Genomic DNA, 15,490 nt, shown 5'->3' with positions numbered 1-15,490 from the left:
AGTTTTACCCTGGCCTGCAGGGAGGTCAAACACACAATTTCACTTCTGAAGTATCATATCTTACATTAGCATTCTCCAGAGTATCTTCCCTAGAATAATAATTCATGGAGTTGTTTGTGCTCTACCAAAGATTCCATAGTTAACAACCAATTCAACAAAGCTAAGTGGGTTTCTTGACTTCAGGGCTTCTCCGAGCCTTTAATATATGTTGTGACTCTCTAAGGGGAAGTATCCACATGCTGGTTCTCAGACTTACTGATTAACGAATCGATATTGGGGTTCTGTGGAACATACTTTGAGAAGCTCTGATTTAGCCACACTTATCTGTATAACTAGTGTCTCAATATCCCAGGACCGAGGGGAGGGATCCTGAGTCTGTGTGCTTGCCCACCTGCCCAGGTGAGCTTCTGGTGGTGTTACCTGTTGCATTCCTCCACTAAGGCCTCTCTCTCTTCCTTGCTGGGGTTCTTTTGCCGATCGTAGGCCTGGTACAAGATTTGCTGGGACGCGGGCCCCCATTTGAACCGGTTGCGGCGCATCTTCTTGTTGGTGGGCTCAGAGCAGGCATCATCGGACTGCCCAGGCCCCTGGCTCTGTTGACTGAACTCTGGAAAGAGAAACAGCAGCTGATCCTGACTGCTTTTGTCTGTCATATTTCCAGAACTCTGGACTGTCTGGTTGAATTCTGAAAAGAGAAAGGAGTAGATTTGATAGGGTCTGTAGCCTTCACTCAGCAGACAGACAGACAGACAGACAGACAGACAACGGACGAAGACACCTTTATTCCCCTCGTCTAACTAAGCTTTGCAATCTGCTCTCACTGCATGTGGAGCTGGAGATGGGGAGGCCTCAGCACAGGCCCTTACTGCCCACCTCAGTTGCTCCAGCAAAGCCACCCTTTTCCTTTCTTTGAAGGAGCTCAAACATAGCCAGCCGTTATTTTAAGAAAATTATTTTTTTCCCCTTTGGCTCACTGGCCCTCAGACATGAAGCAACACTCTGCATCCTGAACTCTTGTATTTGATGTCAAGTGGGTGAGCTCAATCAAGTCTCAGATCCAGGGGAGAACTGCTCAAAGGTATAATTTACACTTGCACAAAATATTCAGAGGCTGTAGATAGCACTCCCCACCTCTCCTACCTCTTCCTATATCCTAAGTATCTACATTATAAAGTCAGGTTTTTAGAAAAACCCCAAACCTTTTGAAACATGCTTTGAAATAAATATAACCGGAGCTTTGTATTGGAAAGAGAAAATGTGCTTTAGATCTCAAATAATTTCAAAGACTACAAACACAGGACCTGTCTGGGAGTGGTGTTTAATTAGCTGGAAATGATGCTCCCTGTCTGTCCAATTCCTTGAGTCCAGGCATACTGTGACCCTCAGGAGATTTTTGTGGAATGAATGAGAGCCAGCAGCTTGGCCCAGTGGTGATGCCTTAGCCCACATGGTTTAATGAGATTTGATATTTACATTACTGAAGAAGAAAGCTTTGCTGTCCTTGTCTTCACATCTGCATGAAGCAGAGCTCATCAGGAGTGATTAATTCCATTTTAAAGATGAATAAACATAGAGGCTAAGCACTCTGCTGAGCAAAGACACATAAAACACATTCATTTCCTAGCTCTGGGTCCCTATGTTCTGGATCTTAGTATCTTTTTTTTTTTTTTTTTTTTGAGACAGGGTTTTGCTGTTGTTGCCCAGGCTGGAGTGCAGTGGTGTGATCTCGACTCACTACAATCTCCGCCTCCCGGGTTCAAACAATTCTCCTGCCTCAGCCTCCTGAGTAACTGGGATTATAGGTGTGCGGCACCATGCCCAGCTAATTTTTTGTATTTTTAGTAGAGATGGGGTTTCATCATGTTGGGCAGGCTGGTCTCAAACTCCCGACCTCGGGTGATCCACCTGCCTCAGCCTCCCAAAGTGCAGGGATTACAGGTGTGAGCCACCGTGCCCGGCCTTGATGACTTTCTTTCTCAGTTCCTGTAATTACTCCCACAGGTCACAGAGAGTGGAAGGCTATCACCTTCCTTTGTGATGTAAATGATGTGCCATCATTTACATGCTATCCTTCTCGTTCCTTTGGACAACTGGATCCAAAATCCTCAAGGTTCAAGTCAGGCTACTACTTAACGTTTGAATCCCCTCTACAACCCCCCACCGAGTGGCCCTCCAGTGTATATACCTCCAGCAGCAGGGAACTTACCACCTATCTAAGGCTCATTTCCATTTTGCTCCATCAGGAGGAATGGTTAGGGCCCCTAGCCAGCAGGACTTGGGATCCCAGCTGCAGGTGGTGTTGGGCTTTGTTTAACTGTGGACTGACCATGTCACTGGGGCCTTTGATTTCAGCCCATTCACCTTGGAGGATTCTTAGGCCACCTTAGGGCTCTGTCTGCAGTGGTGCCCAACAATGCCACTACAGGCCTGAGAGAGTCTCTGTCAAACGTACTAGCAGGAAGTCACTGCTAGTGGGATCATGTGGGGCCCCAGCTTAATTCCCTCATCACTTAGTCTCCCCAGCTGTGGAATGAGACTGACTGAAAGCTTGGGGACACTAACTAGTCTTTTAGAATATCTACCCCAGTCAGGATGATAGTGATGTTGGCCCAAATTCCTTTGGGGGTTATACTTTTTCTTTTTTTCAAACAAGGTCTTGCTCTGTGACCCAGACTGGAATGCAGTAGTATGCTCATAGCTCACTGCAGCCTTGACCTCCTGGGCTTAAGCTATCCTCTCGCCTTAGCCTCCCAAGTAACTGGGACTACAGGTGTGCAAGCCACCACACCTGACTAATTAAAAAAAATTATTTTTTTAGAGACGGGGTCTGGCTATGTTGCCCAGGCTGGTCTCAGACTCCTGGCCTCAAGCAGTCTTCCCGCCACCTCAGCCTCCCAAAGCATTGGAGTTACAGGCGTGAGCCACCATGCCCCACCTGATTATACTTTTCAAAGTGCTTTAGCCCCTCTATGGTATTTGGCTTCACAGCAGCTCTCTAAATGCAGTTACTTGAGGGGAAATCAAAGGGGGAGAAGGAGATGTCCCCTGCTCAGTGAGGTCTGTCACAGTGTCTTCCCTCCTCCCCATGGGCCCTGTGTGGCACCGGTGGAGTCACCAATGGCCAAAGCCAGTGTGGATCATCCCAAGGGCCTGGGAGCAATGTGAGATTTTTTCATTTAATGTGAACAGACACAATAATGGTTCACATTTATTGACATTTCTATGGTGAGGTATTGTGCCAAATCCTCTACATATATTCCTTCATCTAATTCTTACAACCACTCCATGTGAGAAGTATGGCCATCTCCACTTTACAGATGAAGAAACTGAGATTCAGACCGGTTAAGTGACTTGCCCAAAGTCATGTGGACTTGGAGCAGGAGGCTGGACATGAGCCCAGCCTGCAGGCTTGCAGGCTCCTAACTACCAGCCTGTGCATCACCTCTCATTAAAAACAAAACCCAAGCCACATACCCCGCAAACGCTTCAGATCTGACTTGTATGGAGGTGACAAAACCGACTCATGAAGCTTTGTGTCTAGTGGGTGTGAGACCCTCTCGCAGCTGCTCCCTAGTGTGGGGGCTGCCTCAGTCTCTCACCTGCCCTTTGAGGAGGTAGCAACCTGAACAGTGTTCAGAACTTAGTGTGCCCTCAAATCAGCCAGGTGGGTTTGCCTGTAGGTGCTCAGAACCATTCAGGGTCCACTGACATCAGGGGTTTGGCTCTAGCCTCTCCCAATTTTTGAAGAACTAGACTCCCACATTTGCTTCCTCTAGCCACCACCAACTCTTCTCTACTTCCCTTCAGATTAATTGGGGTTGGGGAAGAAAATGTTCATTGCCCATGAAAATTATCTTGGAGAAGTTGGCTTCAGTAGCCTCTTTATAGGCTTGGGGGCTGCTTGGACAAGGAGGTTCTTTGTGTGTAGAGGGGCCCATGAATATTACCATTTGTTATTTTTAGTTTTTCCAGGAAATTTGTAATCATGTATCATTTTTTATTCTCTCCCCTCTCTTCCTCCTTCTCCCCACCCCATTCACTTGTGTCCCTCTTTTATTTCTCTTACTTCCTAATTCTTATATCATGCTTGCATGTCTTACATTCATCCTTCAAGACATGATTTGAATGTCACCTCTTTTAGGAAGCCTTCCATGATGTCTCCAGGCAATTTAGCAATTCCTCTGCTGCCCCTTGTGTGTATCTTTATAACAGCTCTTAGAAAGTGAATGTCATTATTTACTCAAACATCTCAACTTCTTCACTGGATGGCAGGTAAGTCCCTGGAGAAAAGAACCTATGTATTCCATAGCTTAGCATAGTGTTTGGCACATAGTAGATGCCTGTATAATAGTTACAAAAGGAAGAAATGTTTCTTAAGCTTTTATGTCTCATGTGACTTTAAAACAAAAATAACAGCTGGGTGCGGTGGCTCATGCCTGTAATCCCAGCACTTTGGGAGGCTGAGGCGGGCGGATCACAAGGTCAGGAGACCGAGACCAGCCTGGCCAACATAGTGAAACTTCGTCTCTACTAAAAATATCAAAAAACAAATAAAAATAAAAAAATTAGCCAGGTGTGGTGGCAGGCACCTGCAGTCCCAGCTACTTGGGAGGCTGAAGCAGGAGAATGGCGTGAACCCGGGAGGCGGAGCTTGCAGTGAGCCGAGATCATGCCACTGCACTCCAGTCTGGGTGGCAGAGCGAGACCCCGTCTCAAAAAGTTAAATAAATAAATAAATAAAATAAAAATAACAGTAACAACAATCTCTTGAAGAGGCTGTTGTATTTGTAAAACGTCCCTTCCTCAGCATCTTGAGAAACTTTCTGGACCTCTGTCTTTTGAGAAGTTTCTAGTCTGCCTTTCCTGCCTCCTTCTCCTTTCTGAAGAAATTCTCATTGAATACAGAGAGGCAGCACAGACTGGAGATGCTGCATAAAGCTTAAATTGGGCAGGGCCCAAGGGTTGTTGGGTCTTTGGAGACAATGGATCCTGATAATTTTTTTAGGCTTTCCAGGAACTACAGAGAGTTGCTTCATGTCAGGAACACAAATTCTTAAAGAGTTAGTCACCAAGTTCGGGGGGCCAACTCATTCTTGGAAAGGTCTCCCGCTCTAAGCAGCAAACAGCTCTCACGTTGCTTCTTCCAATCTATTCATGTAATGCTCCCAACAAAAGCACAAACACCACAATATGAAATGAACACCTAAAACCATTCCTTTCACCAGCCCAGGGACATTGAGACAATAAATACCGAAACAATCACTTCAGAGCAGTGTGTAACAGAAGACAAGAGTCATTTTAAAAAGCAACAGGGAAAAAAACCCAACCTAGAAAGTGGTGGAAATTAACATCTTGATAAAGACAGAGAAGCCTAGATAAAGCCAGAGGATAGTATGTGGGGAGAGTGAAAACCGATACAAATTTTCCAGGGAAAGGATTGGATCAAAGTAATGAAAGTGTAATGTCAAAGAATACTTTCCTAAAATACAGACAGTATGTCATTCCTACTCTTGTTATTCATAGGCAGTTCAAACTTCTCTAGATGTACTTCAAAACAAAAACCTTTCAGAATTATTGGGTGGGAGAAATCTTGGGACAGAAAAAAAACTTTGGGATGGGAATGGGAATGACAAGAATTGATGGGTCAGAGTTCCAAATGCAGACACTTTTCCTGTGCCCTGCCTTAGCCAGAAGTAGCTTCTTCATGAGCAGGGCCATCAGCTGAGGTCCCCACACTCTACCAATGTTGGTAAATGTGGGTAAACACCTTAAACTGCCTCAGGATTCAATCCCTCCCACTATCCTCCAAGAACAGGGTGAAGTTCTGAATATATCTCTCTATACAAATGCCTTCTATTGTTGATACTTTTTCCAGAGAGGAGGAAATTAACAGTAATAGTAACCAATATTATTGACTGCAACGAAATGTCTTCTTTGGAAATTGACTGATGGTCACGTATCAAGGGGAGATGCTGGGTTTTCTCTTGGGGAGGATATTTCACTCTGTCACCTACTTGGTTTCAAAGAGAAGGATGTTGGAAAGAGGGGCCAAAAAGTTTAAGGCACACTGCATACACTGACAGGCTCCTCAGAGCAACTGGCTGGGTAGCAACGGGCTGTGACTGAAGAACATGACAGAAGCCAATCCATTGTACAGCAACCACCAAGGCCAAATCTACTTGCCACCTTCCTCATATCTGCCAAGTGCTCACAAGGCCTTGTCGATGAAAGGGAAACTGAGGCAGCCCATGGGGTGAGAGGGCAAAGATCACTTCAGGTTGAGGCAGAGGCAGGATGAAAACACTTACGTCGGAGGATCTCTCGTTGCTTTCTGACGTACCAAGTGTACAGGGCGGCACGCTTCTGGGTCTTCATAGGGGTGCCCTTGTTGAGATGCTGGGAGAGGTGCGATTGGTTCAGGCCGGTGACATCGACCACCTCCCTCTGGGGGATGTTGTGTTGCTGCATGTAGCCCTTGATCATTTTAGCAGCCCTCCAAGGGTCCTCACTAGACAGACAAGCAGATGGTTAGGGTACTAGTGGGAGACATCTGGGGAGAAATATTCTCTTTCTAGGGGGTGCTACCTATGGTCTATGCAAAATTCTGAATTTTCCACCCATCTAAGCTACAACTTTGGGATAGACATGAGGCCAAAATGGAAGCTAAACAGAAGAGAAGGTGATGGCCCCTGTACGGTACCCCTCATCCCTTTCTTCCGAGGTTAGCGGGCAAAAGAGGACTTCCCATCTTAAGGAATAAAAAAGCACCACCACCAATCTCTCTTATTAAGCAAAAAGAAAAGCTCTTGTTTTATTTATTTATTTATTTATTTATTTTTTGATGTGGAGTTTTGCTCTTGTCACCCAGGCTGGAGTGCAATGGCATCTTGGCTCACTGCAATCTCCGCCTCCTGGGTTCAAGCAATTCTCCTGCCTCTGCCCCCCGAGTAACTGGGATTATAGATGCCCAGCACCACACCCAGCTAAATTTTGTATTTTTAGTAGAGATGGGGTTTCGCCATGTTGGCCAGGCTGGTCTCACACTCCTGACCTTAGGTGATCCATCTGCCTCGGCCTCCCAAAGTGCTGGGATTACAGACGTGAGCCACCACGCCTGGCTGTTTTATTTTGCTTTCCTTCATTTTCCTGGAATGTGGGAGATTTAAAAGGCAGGAGGCCCACTAGAAAGTGGGGATGCCTTTAGCTTGGGGCTGGACTCACTGATCCTACAATGAAGTAGGGGTAGCATCAGTTTCTGAATTTGCCCAATTTTAGCTTCAACCTCTCCTACATTATTTTCCTTTTGAATGGGTATCTCCATTTCTTATAAAACAGGGGTGAAATGTATGTGTTCACCTTCTAAGAAGCAAGGAGGGTGTCTTAGCCAAATAGTAAATAATTTTCAGAGTTTTAGAAAAGTTTTCCAAAATACAATGTTGTACCTCCTTGGGACTGGAGGATCACACCACTGAGGTGAGGCAAGTAGTTTAAAAAAAAAAAAAAAATTCCACAGCCCCACCTTCCAGACAAAATCTACTGGGCTAATGGGGACAAATAACTTCAATTTCGGACATTAACAATTTTAGATGCTTGTTTTCCTGTATTATCGTGTTTCTCATAAATTTTAAATAGTGGATAAGAACATGGTTATACTTTTCATTTCTCATAAACACAGGTGTGTAAACTGCTAGTTTTAGCACCTTTGAATTTTATTTGTCTAAAATGGTTTCAACTTTGCCAATATCTTTTCTTGCTTATTGAACAGATGCTTGAAAAGAGAGATGTAATTTAAAACTAGAAATTAAGAAAATAGTGTGCAGCACAGAACAAAAGTACTAAAGAAGCAATATATACACGTTTACTATTTATTTAACACAGGTACATATTTAACTTACAAAAACCAGCACCCCATTACTGTATGTTGATATATATATTAGCTTGATAGAACATGAAAAAAAAAAAAACGGAAGGGAAAACTAGTTTCAGGTGAAACAAAAAAGAAAACGGTGTAGAGGCTGAAATAGACACAGCATTGCAACATAATAAGCAATTTTATTTCTAAATGGTGCCTTTAATATGTCAAATAAAATTAATTTTGTTTAATGAATAAAAATCCAGTAATCCAACATATTTTGTAAGCATTTGGGTAGTTGTGATTATTTTATCAAGACTTTGATATTAAACTCGTGAGAACACAGGCTTTGATAGAGATGTTTTTGAGAAATGCAAACTTTTTATATTAATTATATATAAGAACGAATTTCTCAAGTATTTACAAAGGTACTTTCCAAGTACACAATATAAGGAAGTAACAACAAGAACAAAAAATGAGAAAACGAGTTACAGTTTCAAACGTGGAGAATTCACATTAAGAGAAAATAATGTAATAAACGTTTTAGACATATCCTTGTAAACATCACAGATCATTTAAAAGTTTATTTCTGGTCAATATTTCCACAGATTTTTTAGGATGGAAAAATACTTTCAACGGCTACGAACAAGAGGCTTCGAACCTCAGGGGAAAAATTGCATTTTAAAAGTGAATATTGCTTTAGCAAATTCTTCGGCTATTTTTCTTTTGTTTAAATGCCTTTACCTGTGTTCATTTGGTATGCCTAAGAAACCTAGAAAAATAGGGTACTGTTCTAAGTGGGAATGATTCTGTGGAAACAGTGAATTAACCCAACAATTGGGGAGGGTAAAAAAAAAAAGCCCCCAAAAACCTTATAAATAATGGCAAAACCTTTTAAGTCCGACTTAAAAGAGAGTGAGAGGAGTAAGATGGCGCAGTTATACCTTCGCAGCTCTCTGACCCCAAAATTCACGTGTGTTCACCGGGAAGAGCCGGGAGAGCTGGTTATTTTTTTTATTTGAAAACACAGCTCAGGTTCAGGGGTTCCTAACACGGAGAAAGGCACGGGTCCCGAAGACGGCCAGCGGCCATTGTGTCCCAAGCGCAAGTGTCAAACGCCGGCCGCGGCGCCGGCAGGGTCCGTCCCTCAAGCTACTTCTCAAACAATGACTTTGCTGCCCACGAGCAGAGAAGCCTAGACCCCAGCGCAGTCCGCAGCGCGTTCGTTAAGGAGTCCAACTTCGGCTTTTTAGAACGCAGCCCACTTTCTAGACGCCCCCGGCGCGCCTGCTTCGAGGCCGCGAGCAAGGCCAGCTCCGGCCGGGAGCCGTGGACCGGGAAGCGCGCAGTCCCGACCTTCCTTCCCTGCCTTTCTCTTCCAGGAGGTTTACTAGAACTCCAGGAACTCCAAAACGCGGCTTCTCTTTCTCTTTGCTTTTCATCTTAAGAGAACACGGTGGGCAAAAGAAGGGAGTGCGTGTGCCCGACGCTCGGGAGCCCCCTGTGCAGTGACCTAGGAACCGCTAGCGATTTCTTGAAAAATTACTTTAATCAAGTCCGGCTCTCCCGGGAGCGGGGGAGGAAAGGCAGCACCCGCTCGGGACGCGAGAAAAAAGCCTCCAGGTCTGTCCCGCGTCTCCAACTCGGCGAGGGTCTCCGGCTCCCCAGTCCCTCTCCCTGCCCTGCTGAGGCCTGGGGCTTTGGGGAGGGAAGAGGGGGGCTGGGGTCTAAGGACCCTGGGCCGGGCCTGGCTCTCCGCCGGCCGGGCCTGCGGGTGTCGGCGACCCGGGGGCTCCGCGGGCGGCTCGGGCGCTCAGAGAGCCCGTGTCCCGCGCCGGGGCGGTGAGGCCGCGGGGCCGCACGGGGCGCCTGGCTGGGTGCGCGCTGGGAGCGGCGAGCAGCCCCGCGCCCGCGTTTTGATCTCCTTCCCCCTCTAAGCCGCGTTTACAACTTCACCAATGAATAACCCGCCTCTCTTTTCACCCTAATCACGGCTCTTTGTGTATCTTTCTGTTGATGATTTATAGAAATAAATTAATAACACCCCAACTCCACGTGCTGCAGTTTATGTTACGTCTCAGCTGCGGCCAGCCCGGCGCCGGGCTGGGTACGGAGGGGCGCCCCAGGTCCTTCCAGCGCCGCGCTAGAAAGCGGGCGCCTGCGGCCGGGCGGGAGGGCCTAGGCCCTGTGGCCCCCGGTGGCCGGCGGTGGGAGCCTGGTTCATCCGCCAGGTCCTGAGCGACCTCCCCGGCAGCCCTGGCGTCCCAGCCGCTCCTAGGGGCCACTCTCTCGACCCCTCTTAGCCTCCGCGACTCACACCTTCCGCGTCGCGGAACTCTCTTGCAGGAGTTCTCTCCCGGTAGGGGAGAAATCACCTCCGGGCGGGAGAGCGACGAGGGGAGAACCTCAAACCTATGAATTATACCAAAGTGTGTTTGGGGAAAAAAAAACCTACAAGTTCCACTGATTGTTTTGGCTAGAGGGCAAACCGCCAGGCCCTTAGAGCGCAAATTCAAATGCAAGGTCATATCCCACCCCAAACCGCCGCTGCGGACGTGCGGCCGAGGCTCAGCCCCGAAATCGCGGCGCTTCAGTGTCCGAAGCCACGCGATGGGCTCCGTCCTACAGCGGAGTGGCCGGGAGCGACGTGCTGTCTCAGGGAACCGCTCGGCTCCTTAGATAATTAGTAACCAGCTGTCAAAGCCTAGGGCGGTCGGGGAGGACCCACAAACGATCCCGGCCCTGGGGATACACTGCCAGCCGGCCTGACCTCCCGGGGAGAGGCCGGGGGTGGGCAGCGAGGTCTGGAAACGCCCTCCTTTCTCAGACTGAGACCAGATCCTCTGCGAACTGAGGTCTGAGACGCGTTTGCCCCCACACCACCGCGCTTGGTTTCTTTGGCCCCGCGCAGGTCCACCCGGACCCTACATGCAACATGCCCTTTGCAAATCTAAACCCGCGCTGGGGTCCCGGATAATTCCGGGCCTTGCATGGGCGCGGCTAACAAGAGTGCCCACCAGGGAACTCGCCTCCCAGATCCCGGCTCCGGATGCCGCCTGTCCTTCGGCAAAGAACTGCAGGTCATCATGCAGGTCAATGTGTCCGAGGCCGACATGCGGCTTTCCAGACCCGAGGCAGCGCGCAGGAAAAATGCGCGGCCTGGGGCTTGCAGCCGCGCGAGCCTCTGCTCCCGGGAAGTCGCAGCGGTTTCACTGCACCCACTCGCACCTTCAGTCGCGTGGGCAAACCTCCCGGCAAAGGGCTCCACAGCTCCAGTTCTCCCCGACCGAGCCCCAGCCCCGCGGGAAAAAGCCCTTGGGTCTCGGACGCTGGCCTGGGCCTGGGGAGAAGAAGCCCGGTGGGCCGCAGGGTCGTCCCGCTTAGGGATTGGGAAGGGTCCAGGTGTTGGGAGAGAAGCAGAGCGCCCCCCGGGGGACTTCTCTGGTGGGAAATGGGCTTGGCGAGTGTGGTCGGGCGCAGTGTCACTCAGGCCCGGGGCCGGGGCTCCAGGGGTTCGGGTGGGTCCTCTCCACCTCGCTCTGCACCTACCTGAGCATCCGGTCCACCTCCGCCCGCTGCTCCGCCGCCTCCTCGGTGTTGAGCGCCTGCAGCTCCTTGAGGATGGGAGGTGTGTCATAGTCGTCGCCGTCCTCGGAGCCCTCGTCGCCGGACAAGCGGCCCTTGGCGTGGCCGTTGGTGAGAGTATGGAAGACCGGCTTGGTATCCGGCTCGGCCCCGCTACCAGGGGACAGGGGCAGCGTCTCCAGCTTCACCCCGAAGTTCGGGGATGGCAGCAACTCCTCCAAGGCCTGAACCAGCACCTCCTTGGTGACCCCGGAGCTCAGCAGGGCGCTCAGGAGTTCTTGCTGGAGCGACGTGAGCTTGGACACCATTTTCCAAGGACGGAAAAAGAAGGGGGTGAGGGGGTGGGTGGGTGCGAGAGAGGAGGGTGGAGGGGAGTTTCACAAGCAAACCCCAAATCCCCGAACCCCTCCACCCTTCAGCCTCCAGACACCTGTTACTCCCCGGGGTCCCGGAGGCTCCTCCGAGAGGAGTCAGAAAACTTCTAACTTGCCATGATCGCCACCATTAGGCCATATAAGATATGCAAATTAGTGGGAAGGGCCCAGCTTTCGGCTGGATGCAAATGATGGTGGGGAGGGGGAAACCCGGAGAGAGGGAGAGCCGGAGGGGCAGACCTGGAGAGCAGAAGACCCGGGCCGGGAGCGTGGCTTTGCCAGGGTCCATTGTACTCACGCTGGGGGGCTGGAGACCTTCTTTTACTAGTTCTACTTATCAGCCAAACTTCACCTAACCTTTGGACTTGTTAAGCCAGTGCCTTGCAGCCTAGGCGCGGGGCTTTTCCACCGGTTCTCAGTTCCGCTTTAGTCCGGAGAGAAGACACTACGCTTCGGGGTTCAGGTGAGAGCCGGAGGAAGCTGGGGTGCTCGTGGAAGAAGGGGACGCAGGAGGAAGCGAAGAGTAGAGACCCTGGAATGCGTCCCGGTCGACGCAGGTGGTGAGCCAGGAGAGCCCGCAGCGCGGAAGAGAAACTGACCACTTAGGAAGGGGCGCCGAGGCCACGGGGGAGGTGAGGCAGCGTTAGGTGAGGTGAGCGCGCCCTGGAGGGACTCCATTTATTTCTACTTCGGTTACTACCTCCAGGCCCCAAAACCTCCCTGGCCTGGTCTGGCGGTTTGGGTTTGCAAAACTGCCCGCCAGAGAGCGTAGGCGAGGGTGAAGTAGTCCGGGAGGACTCTTGGAAAGAGACTACTTTATGGGCAGAGAGAGTAGCCAAAGTGAAGCACCCCCAGCAGCTGGGCCGCACCGGCGCCCAGCCTGGCCACGCCACTGGGGAGCTGGACCCCTGGGGCTCCTCATTCTCCTGTTTAAACCCGGATGTCAAGGCGCCTCCGCCTTGGGGGAGGATGGTGAGGCAGAATGGTGAGGCACTAGGATGGTGAGGCAGTGAAAGCAAAGCTTGACCCGCAGCTGGGTGGACACTTGCAGCCGAGTGTCCCCCCGGCCCACTCATTTCTGGTTTATTCGCAGTTCCAGAACATCTGTGGTTCCCTGGGCCGGGGACGAGCTCTGTAGACGAGGTCACTGCAGCAGTGGCAGGAATCTTGCACTCCTAGTAGAGAAGGTGTCGACAGAGCTACTGAGGGAAAGAAGTTTTTTTCCCCACTCTGGCCTGGGCCAGGTAGGAAGCCATAGGCCTTGCAGCACTATTGGAGTTTCACCTGCTTCTCCCCTGGTGACGGGCAGGAGGGGAGGGCGGCGGAAGCGCGCCCAAACCTGCAAGCTAGGACCTGACCTGTAGAAGAACAGGGAAAGGGGCTTCTTTGCTTCCACCACACACAGACCTAAAGCTTCTGGGGAGGAGCATAACGCTTCCCTTCTGGGAGCCTCAGTTTCCTCATCTGCAAAAAGAGGATACCACTGATACCTTTTTTGGGGGGTTGTGTATATTGACTGAGGCCACTTGTGCAACCTCTTGGTCTAATAATAAAGTTCAACACTTTCTGGTCTGAGAAGACGGGAAGCCAGTTCCCAGTAGTAAAATTGAGTTACCCTGGAAACTTAGGGTTTTCAGAATTGGTGATACAGTGCTGGGTTTGGAGGGATTGGGGGACTAGGGTTTCAGAATCAGCAGAAAAATTGCAAAGGAGTTTCTAAGCACATTTTCCTTCCTCTCCCACCCTAGAAAGATATCTAGGAGGAAGTAAGGTTAGGTTAGGGATAGAGAGGAATTTCAGCAGGAGGAGGAAGAGTCTAGCAGCTCTCATCTGCCTAGGGGCAGGATCTAATCTCCTAGGTGTGCAAGGGCTGACGGTGTAATTTATCAAGTCAGGCTGTTAAGGAGCTAGGATGCCTCTTAAATACAGGGTCTGCTACAGGTGCCTGGGCCACTTGTGCTGAGAGCCAGAAGGAAGCGGGATGGTTGCGTGCATGGAGCCTGAGGAAAGTTTACACTGATCTCAGTCCCTCTTTCCCTGAGACAAGCAAACCCCAAATTCAGGAACCTCTCCATCCTTCAGCCTCCAGACACCCATTACTCCTCAGGGTGCCAGAGGGAGTCATAACTTCATGAAAATGTTGGCTTTTCATTTCACCTTCTTTCCCTCTAGTTTGTTGTAATAGGTGGCAAATCTTTGCCTCTCATAATTCTGCCCAATGGAAGAACATTCTCTGCCTACCCAGCTTGCCTCAAGAAGGATAATGAAGTGTTCAGAGTAAATGTCCCTGAAGAACAATCTCTTTTTCTGTCTCTCACTCGCTATCAGGATAGAAGCATCAAGTGTAATGAAGATCAGTTTCCGTGTTAAGCTGGGAAAACCCATTTAAAAAACAGCAATCACTTCTGCTGTAACAAGAAAACTTTGATTGGCAGTTCCAGCTGCTGTGTGCCCCATCTGATTCCCAAGCCTCATTCTCTCTCAAAATTCAGGTGTCAGCAAACCCATTGTTCCCCACACCCCAGCTAACTACATGAATGTGCAGGCAATTTCACACAGAGGATAGGACAAACTTCCTATGAGTGTCAAGGTATGTTTTCTAGGTAATCTGGCTATTCATATCAAGCAAATTCCTGTAATGCTCCTTCCTAGACCTACCTTGTAATATGCCACTTTGTGCAATATAAGCGCTCATCAAGTAATTGTTCTGTACTATAGATCTTCAAACAGATTCACCAATCCCTTCATATGGAAGTTTAAAAAGAGATGTGTAAAGTAGACCAGCAGATAGTCCTTCAGAATGCAGGTCATAATGCTAAGTGAGCTATCTTATAAAACTCTTCAGTTAAACTTCCCCCAAATAGAGGAAGACGGAGTAGGATCGAAGTAACTTCTGTTTATGCTTCACACAGAATAAAGTCGTGATGGACTGATATAATAACCCCATTTTAAAGATGGAAAAATAAGATATGGGAGAGTCTCAGGTTGCTTGTAGCCACCTCAGCAAATTAATGGAAGCGTTGAGGTTGGGGCCCAGAACTTTTGAGCGGAGCTTTAGGATGAAAGGGGAAGGGTCTCTAGCTGTCATTGTTTTGAGGGATGAGAAGTTGAAAGGGGGATTCTGTGGGGGAGAGGTGGAGGATACCCAGCAGAGAATAGAGGGCAGGCTTTGGAGTAGTCAAACAGAACTAAACTTGAACCCAAGATCTGCTTCACCTGCTGTGTGACTTTGGGCATGTTACATAATCTTTCTGATCCTTAGTTTCCTCAGTGCAAAATGATAATGACACTCTACTGTGCCTGTGTGAAGATTAGTTGAGTTAGCAACTACAGGTTCCTAGAATATGGTGGGCTCTCACTATTTAGAAAGAAGAGGCACATCTTGAAAACATGCTGAGAACTGAGGCAACTGATGTCTTTAGGCTCTTATAGTCCCAGGATGTTTTTAAGAGCTACTGAATTTGAAGAGACCATATCAGTTTCATCTACTCAAACTAGATGAATTTGCAGTTCATATCCCAAGGTTTTTTTTTTTTTTTTCTAGGAGGTGCAATACCTGGTATAAAATAAGTTGAAATCCAGTTGACTCATCACTCTATGAAGGCGTTCTGAGCACCATGCTGGTCATTCCACAGATTGGCAAATATGGCTTCTGTGAACTCATCTCCCCTGGAACTTA

General features: G+C 48.8%; 1 protein-coding gene across 2 annotated transcripts in view; it reads right to left on the bottom strand.

Moving 5' to 3' along the window:
- HNF1B (HNF1 homeobox B) overlaps positions 1 to 12,107 on the bottom strand; it is a 58,951-nt gene extending 46,844 nt beyond the window's left edge. The window contains 3 exon segments of one of the 2 annotated variants that reach the window (NM_001131325.1): positions 421 to 685; positions 6,309 to 6,508; positions 11,402 to 12,107. In NM_001131325.1, the coding sequence (NP_001124797.1) occupies positions 421 to 685; positions 6,309 to 6,508; positions 11,402 to 11,745 (809 nt within the window). In that variant the 5' untranslated portion in view covers positions 11,746 to 12,107. 2 annotated transcript variants of the gene reach the window in all.
- Positions 12,108 to 15,490: the final 3,383 nt, after the last annotated feature.

This window comes from Pongo abelii, chromosome 19 (genome assembly GCF_028885655.2).
Source record: "Pongo abelii isolate AG06213 chromosome 19, NHGRI_mPonAbe1-v2.0_pri, whole genome shotgun sequence".
Classification (NCBI taxonomy): domain Eukaryota; kingdom Metazoa; phylum Chordata; class Mammalia; order Primates; family Hominidae; genus Pongo; species Pongo abelii.
This window is presented reverse-complemented; position numbering and strand designations above follow the sequence as displayed.